The sequence below is a fragment of the Pseudophryne corroboree genome, chromosome 8 (genome assembly GCF_028390025.1).
Source record: "Pseudophryne corroboree isolate aPseCor3 chromosome 8, aPseCor3.hap2, whole genome shotgun sequence".
NCBI classification, from domain to species: domain Eukaryota; kingdom Metazoa; phylum Chordata; class Amphibia; order Anura; family Myobatrachidae; genus Pseudophryne; species Pseudophryne corroboree.
This window is the reverse complement of record NC_086451.1, coordinates 446,809,961-446,822,150: the sequence shown is the minus strand read 5'-3', so window position 1 is coordinate 446,822,150 and position 12,190 is coordinate 446,809,961. Positions and strand designations below refer to the sequence as shown.

Sequence of the window (12,190 nt, the reverse complement as noted above, 5' to 3'; positions counted from 1 at the left end):
ACAACTTTGCCGAGCAGCTACGTGGTCAGGGGAGAACACGTTTGTAAAATTTTACAAATTTGATACTCTGGCTAAGGAGGACCTGGAGTTCTCTCATTCGGTGCTGCAGAGTCATCCGCACTCTCCCGCCCGTTTGGGAGCTTTGGTATAATCCCCATGGTCCTTTCAGGAACCCCAGCATCCACTAGGACGATAGAGAAAATAAGATTTTACTTACCGATAAATCTATTTCTCGGAGTCCGTAGTGGATGCTGGGCGCCCATCCCAAGTGCGGATTATCTGCATAAATTGTACATAGTTATTGTTAACTAATTCGGGTTATTGTTGAAGGAAGCCATCTTTCAGAGGCTCCGCTGTTATCATACTGTTAACTGGGTTTGGATCACAAGTTGTACGGTGTGATTGGTGTGGCTGGTATGAGTCTTACCCGGGATTCAAAATCCTCCCTTATTGTGTACGCTCGTCCGGGCACAGTACCTAACTGGAGTCTGGAGGAGGGTCATAGGGGGAGGAGCCAGTGCACACCACCTGATCGGAAAAGCTTTACTTTTTGTGCCCTGTCTCCTGCGGAGCCGCTATTCCCCATGGTCCTTTCAGGAACCCCAGCATCCACTACGGACTCCGAGAAATAGATTTATCGGTAAGTAAAATCTTATTATTCCTGCCGCCTATGCTTATCTCCACACCATCCACAAAACTCCCTCAATGTCTCACCCTTGTACACATCTAATCCACCCTCAACCTCCGGACTGTTATACCCCAGCAATAAGTTGCCTTATATAAAACGTTTACTTATAATTTCTCTGACGTCCTAGTGGATGCTGGGGACTCCGTAAGGACCATGGGGAACAGACGGGCTCCGCAGGAGACTGGGCACTCTAAGAAAGATTTAGGACTACCTGGTGTGCACTGGCTCCTCCCCCTATGACCCTCCTCCAAGCCTCAGTTAGATTTCTGTGCCCGGCCGAGCTGGATGCACACTAGGGGCTCTCCTGAGCTCCTAGGAAGAAAGTGTTTGTTAGGTTTTTTATTTTCAGTGAGACCTGCTGGCAGCAGGCTCACTGCATCGAGGGACTAAGGGGAGAAGAAGCGAACCTACCTAAGTGGTGGTAGCTTGGGCTTCTTAGGCTACTGGACACCATTAGCTCCAGAGGGATCGAACACAGGACCCGACCTCGTCGTCCGTTCCCGGAGCCGCGCCGCCGTCCCCCTTACAGAGCCAGAAGTAAGAAGGTGGTCCGGAAAATCGGCGGCTGAAGACTTCTGTCTTCTCCAAGGTAGCGCACAGCACTGCAGCTGTGCGCCATTGCTCCTCATGCACACCACACACTGCGGTCACTGATGGGTGCAGGGCGCCGGGGGGGGCGCCCTGAGCAGCAATAATAACACCTTGGCTGGCAAACTAGCACCATATATAGCCCCAGGGGCTATATAGGTGCTTATTAACCCCTGCCAGAACTTTTACAATAGCGGGAGAAAGCCCGCCGAAAAAGGGGCGGAGCCATCTCCCTCAGCACACTGGCGCCATTTTCCCTCACAGCTCCGCTGGAAGGAAGCTCCCTGGCTCTCCCCTGCAGTCCTGCACTACAGAAAAGGGTAAAAAAGAGAGGGGGGGCACAAATTAGGTGCAGTATAACTATTTTCTGCAGCTATAAGGGGAAAACACGCTTTTATAGGTGATATCCCTGTGATATATAGCGCTCTGGTGTGTGCTGGCATACTCTCCCTCTGTCTCCCCAAAGGGCTTTGTGGGGTCCTGTCCTCTGTAAGAGCATTCCCTGTGTGTCTGCTGGGTGTCGGTACTGCTGTGTCGACATGTATGAGGAGGAAAATGATGTGGAGGCGGAGCAAATGCCTGTGAATGTGATGTCACCCCCTGCGGGGTCGACACCTGTGTGGTTGGACTTATGGAAGGAATTGCGTGAAAGTGTCAACTCCTTACACAAAAGGTTTGACGACATAGGACAGCCGGCTACACAGCTTGTGCCTGTTCCAGCGTCTCAAATGTCATCAGAGGCTTTAAAACGCCCGCTACCTCAGGTGACAGACGTCGACACGGATACCGACTCCAGTGTCGACGATGATGAGACTAGTGTACCCTCCAATAGGTCCACCCGTTACATAATTGAGGCAATGAAAAATGTTTTACACATTTCTGATAATACCCCAGGTACCACAAAAAAGGGTATTATGTTTGGTGAAAAAAAACTACCTGTAGTTTTTCCTGCATCTGAAGAATTAAATGAGGTGTGTGAGGAAGCGTGGACTTCCCCCGATAAGAAATTGATAATTTCAAAACGGTTATTGGCAGCGTACCCTTTCCCGCTAGAGGATAGGTCACGTTGGGAAACACCCCCTAGGGTAGATAAGGCGCTGACACGCTTATCAAAGAAGGTGGCACTACCGTCTCCGGATACGGCCACCCTGAAGGAACCTGCTGATAGAAAGCAGGAAGCTACCCTAAAAGCTATTTACACACACACGGGCATTATATTGCGACCAGCGATTGCATCAGCTTGGATGTGCAGTGCTGCTGCTGCGTGGTCAGATTCCCTGTCGGATAATATTGATACCATGGATAGGGACAATATTTTGCTGACGATTGAGCATATAAAAGATGCAGTCTTATACATGCGTGATGCACAGAGGGATATTTGCCGGCTGGCATCAAGAATAAGCGCTATGTCCATTGCCGCCAGAAGGGGGTTATGGACTCGGCAATGGTCTGGCGATGCCGACTCTAAGCGACACATGGAGGTTTTGCCCTATAAGGGGGTGGAACTGTTTGGGGATGGTCTTTCGGACCTCGTGTCCACAGCTACTGCTGGGAAATCGACCTTTTTGCCACAGGCTGCCCCACAGCAAAAGAAAGCACCGTATTATCAGATACAGTCCTTTCGGCCCCAGAAGAGCAAGAGGGCTAGAGGCTCATCCTTTCTGCCGAGAGGCAAAGGTAGAGGAAAAAAGCTGCAACACACAGCTAGTTCCCAAGAGCAGAAGTCCTCCCCTGCATCTGGTAAGTCCACAGCATGACGCTGGGGCTGCTCAGGCGGACCCGGGTACGGTGGGGACCCGTCTCAGAAAATTTAGCGCACAGTGGGCTCTCTCACAGGTGGATCCCTGGGTCCTTCAGGTAGTACTTCAGGGGTACAGGCTGGAATTCGAGACGTCTCCCCCCGCGCCGTTTCCTAAAATCTGCCTTACCGGCAACTCCCTCTGCCAGGGAGGCAGTGTTGATGGCTATTCAAAAATTGTATTCACAGCAAGTGATTGTTAAGGTACCCCTCCTTCAGCAAGGAAAGGGTTACTATTCCACAATGTTTGTGGTACCGAAACCGGACAGTTCGGTGAGACCCATCTTAAATTTAAAATCCTTGAACACTTATATCAAAAGGTTCAAGTTCAAGATGGAATCGCTCAGGGCGGTTATTGCGAGCCTGGACGAGGGGGATTACATGGTCTCCCTGGACATCAAGGATGCGTACCTACATGTCCCTATTTACCCTCCTCACCAGGAGTACCTCAGATTTGTGGTACAGGACTGTCACTATCAGTTCCAGACGCTGCCATTTGGGTTGTCCACGGCACCGAGGGTCTTTACCAAGGTAATGGCCGAAATGATGATACTCCTTCGCAAGAAAGGAGTTTCAATTATCCCGTACTTGGACGATCTCCTGATAAAGGCGAGGTCCAAGGAACAGTTGGTAGTGGGGGTAGCACTTTCTCGGGAAGTGCTACAACAGCACGGCTGGATTCTCAATATTCCAAAGTCACAGCTGGTCCCGACGACACGTCTTCTGTTCCTGGGAATGATTCTGGACACAGACCAGAAAAGAGTGTTTCTTCCAGTGGAAAAAGCCGAGGAGTTGTCATCTCTAGTCAGAGACATCCTAAAACCGGGACAGGTGTCGGTACATCAATGCACACGAGTCCTGGGAAAAATGGTAGCTTCGTACGAGGCAATTCCATTCGGAAGGTTCCACGCAAGGACTTTCCAGTGGGACCTGTTGGACAAATGGTCCGGGTCCCATCTCCAGATGCAACAGCGGATAACCCTGTCGGCAAGAACCAGGGTGACGCTGCTGTGGTGGCTGCAAAGGGCTCATCTACTAGAGGGCCGCAGATTCGGAATACAGGACTGGGTCCTGGTGACCACGGATGCCAGCCTTCGGGGCTGGGGGGCAGTCACACAGGGAAGAAATTTCCAAGGACTGTGGTCAAATCAGGAGATTTCGCTTCACATAAATATTCTGGAGCTAAGGGCCATTTACAATGCCCTAAGTCAAGCAAGACCCCTGCTTCAAAACCGGCCGGTGCTGATCCAGTCAGACAACATCACGGCAGTCGCCCATGTAAACAGACAGGGCGGCACAAGAAGCAGGAGGGCAATGGCAGAAGCCACAAGGATTCTCCGATGGGCAGAGAATCATGTGTTAGCACTGACAGCAGTATTCATTCCGGGAGTGGACAACTGGGAAGCAGACTTCCTCAGCAGGCACGACCTCCACCCGGAAGAATGGGGACTTCATCCAGAAGTTTTCCGAATGCTAGTCAACCGTTGGGAAAACCACAGGTGGACATGATGGCGTCCCGCCTCAACAAAAAGCTAAAAAGGTATTGCGCCAGGTCAAGGGACCCTCAGGCGATCGCTGTGGACGCTCTAGTGACACCGTGGGTGTACCAGTCGGTTTATGTGTTTCCTCCTCTGCCTCTCATACCCAAGGTACTGAGAATAATAAGAAGGCGAGGAGTGAGAACTATTCTCGTGGCTCCGGATTGGCCAAGAAGAGCTTGGTACCCGGAACTTCAAGAGATGCTTGCAGAGGACCCTTGGCCTCTGCCGCTCAGACAAGACCTGCTGCAGCAGGGACCCTGTCTGTCCCAAGACTTACCGCGGCTGCGTTTGACGGCATGGCGGTTGAACGCCGGATCCTAAAGGAAAAAGGCATTCCGGAGGAAGTCATCCCTACCCTGATCAAAGCCAGGAAGGATGTCACCGCAAGACATTATCACCGCATTTGGCGGAAATATGTTGCTTGGTGTGAGGCCAAGAAGGCCCCAACGGAGGAATTTCAACTGGGTGGATTCCTACATTTCCTGCAACCAGGTGTGACTTTGGGCCTCAAATTGGGGTCCATTAAAGTCCAGATCTCGGCCCTGTCGATTTTCTTCCAGAAAGAACTGGCTTCACTGCCTGAAGTTCAGACTTTTGTCAAAGGAGTTCTGCATATTCAGCCTCCTTTTGTGCCCCCAGTGGCACCTTGGGATCTCAATGTGGTCTTGGAGTTTCTAAAATCACATTGGTTTGAGCCACTTAAGACTGTGGATTTAAAATATCTCACGTGGAAAGTGGTTATGTTGTTGGCTCTGGCTTCGGCCAGACGTGTGTCAGAATTGGCGGCTTTGTCCTGTAAAAGCCCCTATCTGATTTTCCATATGGATAGGGCAGAGTTGAGGACTCGTCCTCAGTTTCTCCCGAAGGTGGTATCAGCTTTTCACTTGAACCAACCTATTGTGGTGCCTGCGGCTACTAGGGAATTGGAGGATTCCAAGTTTCTGGACGTAGTCAGGGCCCTGAAAATTTATGTTTCCAGGACGGCTGGAGTCAGGAAAATTGACTCGCTGTTTATTCTATATGCACCCAACAAGCTGGGTGCACCTGCTTCTAAGCAGACTATTGCGTGCTGGATTTGTAGCACTATTCAGCTGGCGCATTCTGCAGTGGGACTGCCGCAGCCTAAATCTGTAAAAGTGCGGATTATCTGCAATACTTGTAAATAGTTATTGTTACACAAATCGGGTTGTTATTGCGAGCCATCTATTCAGAGGCTCCATTGTTATCATACTGTTAACCGGGGTTCCTATCACGAGTTGTATAGTGTGATTGGTGTGGCTGGTATGAGTCTTACCCGGGATTCAAAATCCTTCCTTATTGTGTCAGCTCTTCCGGGCACAGTGTCCTAACTGAGGCTTGGAGGAGGGTCATAGGGGGAGGAGCCAGTGCACACCAGGTAGTCCTAAATCTTTCTTAGAGTGCCCAGTCTCCTGCGGAGCCCGTCTATTCCCCATGGTCCTTACGGAGTCCCCAGCATCCACTACGGACTACGAGAAATAGAATTACCGGTGAGTAAATTCTTATTATTCACAAATAATTCTGTAGACGATCCCGTACCTTTTACATATGTTACATTATATATAAATTATCTGTGGAGTCGTGTGTAAGTATCTGTTTAACTAATTGTGGCTAAGAACGCTGGCTGCAGTGTCCTCCAGTGGCATCAAGCTTGTTGGAACAGCCCTTTGTCATTGCTGGTGACTGGCATTTCTGTTCCTTTGACCCCTACAGGCCTCTAAGAATTTAGGGGGAGAAGTACTAAGCAGTGATAAAAGTGGAGAAGTGAGCCAGTGGAGAAGTTGCTACACAATACAAATACCTATTGGCAAGAGTGGATAATATATACAAATAATAATAATATTGACTCAGTTGCGACAAACCCCAGAGACTTATCTGTACAGGTCTCGGTTGATAGGGAAATCTATAGAGCAAAAAGGGGCCGCGCTAGAGAGTCAATAATAACTAATAAACAATAATAATAATATTATAAGTTGCCGGTGGTTCAAATTAAATCATATTTATTTTACACATGTTAAACAGTAAAATTGCTCACTTCTGCAGTATGAATAAAAATCAATAATAGATACAAGTATCTATTAAAAGTAGCAATAATGGCTGGATCTGCTAGATAAATTTGCAACTCAGTAGATATATGTAACTTTTATCTCATATGAATTGCAGTCCAGAAAAAGTAGCTGGAGACCAGTGGATATTGAACTATTTTGTTGCGGAGTTGATTAACCGCTAGAATCCATAAATCCGCTGTAGATATGGGGAATAAATATCAGAAGTAGACTTTATTGTACAAGTTCACTGAATGATCTTTAACACGGACAAGCGCACTTGATAAAATGGTTGCTGCTGGGAGCCGCTACTCACTCTATCCCTGCTGTCCGGGACCCTTTGATAGGTGTGAGGAGAAAGTGATTCCCGAGCATCCTCTGGAGATGTACCTGTAGTTGGCGGCAGCCGTGTATGAGCGCAGCAGCTGGCTCTGGCCAATTGGCGGCTACACAGGGAGCGAATGATGGTTCTGACTTGCGAGGACCAGGTGCGGAAGCCGTGACCGGTATAAGATGTAGAATAGCGGTCATTACTGTAGTATCCGATTCTCCAGCTAATGCAGGGAGTCCTAGACGCGTTTCGTCACTTCCTGTGACTTTCTCGATAGGCAGTGGAGAAGTTGCCCATGGCAACCAAGCAGCATTGACGTAACATTTATAATTTGCATACTATAAAAGTATCTAGTACGTCATCTAGTACTTCCCCTCCCGGGCCAGCCGGTCGGCGGCCGACTGTACACACTGAGCGATATGACCGCTCATATCGCTCAGTGACGTCACGCCTCCGCCAGCCATGCATGCAGCTCCTGGACGACAGTCCAGATAGAGCATGCATGCACTGCCGACAGCGACGATCGTTGCCGACCCGCAGGGCCGCGCATCGGTCGTCGCTGGCGGTATACACACTTGCCGATAAAAGGAGCGACGTCGCTCAGGGAGGGGGAAAATCAGTGACGTTGCTCATTTTATCGGCAAGTGTGTTTGAGCCTTTAGAACAGGCCTGGCCAACCTGTGGCTCTCCAGCTGTTGTAAAACTACAAGTCCCATCATGCCTTTCCACAGTTTTGCTATTAGGGAATGCTAAAACTGTGGCAGGGCATGCTGGGATGTGTAGTTTCACAACATCTGGAGAGCCACAGGTTGGCCAGGCCTGCTTTAGAAGCTGATTGGCTGGTGCGTTTATCACCTTGCACTTATCACTGGTTTATCACTTCCTTATGCTGTCTCCAGGCTTAAGACATCTATCCCATTGTGAGTTAACAGTTGTGCCTGTCATGAAGGATCATCTCCTGCTCTAACGTCATAGCGCAACTACTAACCAACGTATTGTAAGATTGAGCTGCCAATCACATTAAAGAATATGTGGGATTAAGTGATGTTAGTAAACATTCACCTCTAATCAAGTCGAGATGTTTTGTATGATTTTATCCAAAGTTTAGTATATAGATCTCTGTCGCAAAGGACATTATTCACCCTATGTTAATATGTATAAAAATTTTGGATCAAGAACCTTTGCACGGTCCACGCCATCTTTTTTATTTTATTATATACCTGCAAACCTAGGACATAGTTTGTGGAGGCATTTTTATAGATTAGAAATTACTGTTCCCTCCGCCGCATGTAGGATGCACTTTAATGGATTTCGCTTAGGTGAAAATGGTAATAGTTCTTGTACAAAACCACATATATAAAAATAAAACAAAATTAATAAATGACAGCTATCTTTGAGTGCATTGGCTATGGAATTCACTACTATATTAGTGCACATTTTATAATGAGATATGTACTGTCTGTTCTTGTTTACACAGATGTGTACATAGTTCCCGATGTTTCTCCGAGGATTCAACAAGAAAATGCGCCCACGAGGGAACCAATGCCAGGTGTGTAAAAATAGGAATTTAATACCTACCGGTAATTCCTTTTCTCGTAGTCCGTAGAGGATACTGGGGAACAGTAGATTACCATGGTGGTATAGATCGGATCCACTGGAGCCTGGCACTTTAAGAAACTAAGTGTGTGCTGGCTTCTACCCTCTATACCCCTCCTAGCAGACTCAGTGTAGGAAACTGTGCCCGAGGAGACGGACATACTTTGAGAGAAGGATATACTGTAACACATAAAGCGGTGAGGTAACGAACCAACACACAAACAATAAGGTAGCAGAGCTAACCAGAACAGAGGAAAGCAATGCTAACAATAGAAGGATAGCAACGCTAACCAAACATGGAACAGGGAAGCAACAGCAAACCCATCCAATAACACTTACAACCAGGCATGCAGAAACGAAGCACTGAGGCGGGCGCCTAGTATCCACTACGGACTACGAGAAAAGGAATTACCGGTAGATATTAAATTCCTATTTTCTCTTACGTCCTAGTGGATTCTGGGGAACAGCAGATTACCATGGGGACGTCCCAAAGCTCCAGGAATGGGTGGGAGAGTGCTAAGACCCCTGCAAAACTGCCTGACCAAACTGAAGGTCATCCTTGGCCAAAGTGTCAAACCTGTAGAACTTAACAAAGGTATTCACACCAGACCAAGTAGCTGCCCAGCACAACTGTAAGGCCGAGACACCCCGGTCAGCCGCCCAGGAAGAACCCAGCGACCTTGTGGAGTGGGCCTGAATAATCTCAGTTAAGGCAGGAACTACGATTGGTTGATTTACATTAAAAGCCGATACCACCCTCGATAAGAACTGTGGGCGAGTTCTGAGCTCCGCCCTATCCTCTTGAAACACCAAGTAAGGGCTCTTGCAGAACAAGGGCCCCAATTCCGACACACGCCTGGCCTAAGCCAAGGCCAGTAACATGACTGTCTTCCACGTCAGGTATTGTATTTCTTTTTCATCCACTAGGGGTCACTGGAGTACTCTTGGGATATGGACGGCTTTAGCAGGACAAGGCACTGAATATTTAAATTTAGTAACTCTCCTCCCCTCCATACTCCCAGAATACCTCAGTGTTTTTTCTGTGCTCACAGCAGTGACAAGCACGGGTGCTCGCTCTGCAGCACATATACTTAATTTTATTTTTTATTTTATTTTTTCTATATTTTTTTTTACACATCCCTTCCCAGCTTACCAAAAAGCGTGGGTCCGGGATAGTAGAAGCTGCTACAAGCAGCTACTGGCGTGTCGGTCCTCACTAAAAGCCAAAAGCAGATCATCATGCAGGAAAGGCTGGACGGAGCTTACAGAAGAAGCCCCGTCATAGCCCTCACCACAGGAGTTCAGGTATGCTGGGGGACGGGGCGGTCAGCTCACGCTGCCGCCCCGCTGTGTGGGGAACATTACTTATGTGCGCGCCAGTGCTCCCTGCTAACTGCCGCCTTCAGAGCCGCTCAAAGCCCACACGCTGCTCACAGCGCCGGCCGCACATCCGGCACCCGCTCCCCGCTGGAAGAAACACTGCCGCGTCCCGTCGCTATACACGCGCTCCCCGCCTCCCTGCACCAGATCTCTGGTTCACTGCACGGTACACGGAGCACAGGGGGGAGGGGGGGGGGGGAGTCTCCTCACAGCAGCGCGGCTGCAAAGGGGGGGAGAGGTGTATGTATTGCCATAGAAAGGCAAGGCTGCTGGGTGGTGGTTTAATTACATAGGCTGTTAAGCCTATATTAACAGGGTTGATTTTTAACGATGTTAGTTACAGGTTATAGACTTTAGACGTGTGTTATAACCTGAACTGTGATTATAAGTGAAAGCATGGCATGGGGGCCATTTTAACCATGCTTCCTGTTCAATCCTGTTTCTTTTTCAGTTTTGGAAGATCCTGTCCTACAACACTACTCCACCAGATGGCGCAGGGGTGTTAGTGGGAATTTTGGATCAGGTTTCATATAGTACTGGCCACGTGCACTGCACTTCGGCCATAGATATATAGACACACCTTAGTAACAATTTACTGAGTCGTGCAAGTTGTCTGTCTTTGTATATTGTATTGTCTGTCTGCATAATGAGTAAGGCACCAGCAAAAGCAAAAAAGCAGTTTCACTGCAATGTCTGTAACAGTGTGTTGCCGGATGGATCTACCACATGTACAGTATGTTTTGTAAATTCTGCTTCAAATACAATTTCCGCTCCGGTTTCGAATCCGGTTACATCCCCGGACCCTCAATGGGCAATACTAGCAGATGTATTGGCTGGGTTGCACTCAGAATTGGCCGCCGCTCGACACGAGCGGGAAGCGGCAAGATCTGAGTCTCGTGTGATACCGCCAGAACTACCGCAGGGGTCTCAGCCTTTCCAAAGGTCCAAGTCCACTTTGGGTAGAAGGGATAAATTTCATTTGTCTTATGATTTACCTGTTTCTGCTATTTTGCATTCTGACGATTCTATGCCAGACCTCACTGCGCAAGATGAGGGTGAGGAGGGCGGATTAGACCAGCAGTCAGATAGTGAAGAGTTTGACAGGCCAGGCATTGATAATCTCATCAGGGCGGTGCGTCAGTCTCTCAAGTTTACAGAGACTGAGGAGCCTCTCACAAATGATGAGGTGGTCTTTACTAAATGACACAGATCTCCAATGTGTTTTCCTGTTTCGGAATCTCTTAATAAGATGTTAGAAGAAACACGGAAGAATCCAGTAAACAGTTTTCTATACCTCGCCGATTTAAGTCAAGTTACCTGTTTCCAGAGTCTGGGACATCTACATGGGAGAATCCGCCAATGGTGGATTCGCCTGTGTCAAAACTTACAAAAAAATTAACCATACCAGTACCAACTGCTTCTACGCTTAAAGACCCTTCAGACCGGAAAATAGAAGCTATGCTAAAGTCTATGTTTATAGCAGCAGGAGTGTTGCTTAGACCTGGGTTGGTTGGCATTAGGGTAACTAAGGAGCTAATTGTATGGATAACAGAACTCAAGTCTGGCCTACATGACGATCACCTTATACTTCTCGCTGATCAAATCTGTGAAGCTGCTGAGTATCTATGTACAGCTTCTACTGACGTCTGTCAGCTCACTTCTCGCCTTCCATCGTCGCTAGTTACGGCACGACGAGCACTCTGGCTGCGCTCTTGGCAAGCGGAGGCAGAGGTTAAGAGAGGTATAGAGGCGTTACCTTACGGTGGCAAGAAGTTGTTTGGTCCTGAATTGGACAAATGGATTTCTGAGGCCACGGGAGGGTAGTCTGTTTTCCTACCATTGCCTCCAATAGTTCCTAGACGGAAATACTCTGGGCCAGCGTTCAAATCCTTTAGACCTCAGCCCTTTCGAGGCCGTGATAGAGGAACAGCCACGCCTGGTAGACAAGGTCGAGGATGTGGTTTTCAACAAACCACCACCAGTCGTCAGGACGCTAAGGTCACCGACAAGCCAGTGGCATGACGGTCTCCCAGCCCATCTCGAATCTCCAGTTGTGGGGGCACACCTTCAGACGTTCCATTTGGCGTGGTTCCAGACATCCACAGATGGGTGGATCCGCAATTTAGTGTTAAAAGGTTACAAGATAGAGTTCGACTGTTTCCCGCCACTGCGGTTTTTCAAAACAGGACTGCCTGTGTCGGACGA

The 12,190-nt window shown here is 48.4% G+C and overlaps 1 protein-coding gene across 18 annotated transcripts in view; it reads left to right on the top strand.

Annotated features, from left to right (window-relative positions):
* Nucleotides 1–12,190, top strand: part of LOC134949554 (uncharacterized) — a 274,657-nt gene that overhangs the window by 223,195 nt on the left and 39,272 nt on the right. For all 18 annotated transcript variants that reach the window (XM_063938199.1, XM_063938210.1, XM_063938206.1 and 15 more), the window contains one exon: nt 8,487–8,558. In XM_063938199.1, coding sequence (XP_063794269.1) covers nt 8,487–8,558 — 72 coding nt within the window. The remainder of the gene's footprint in view (nt 1–8,486; nt 8,559–12,190) is intronic.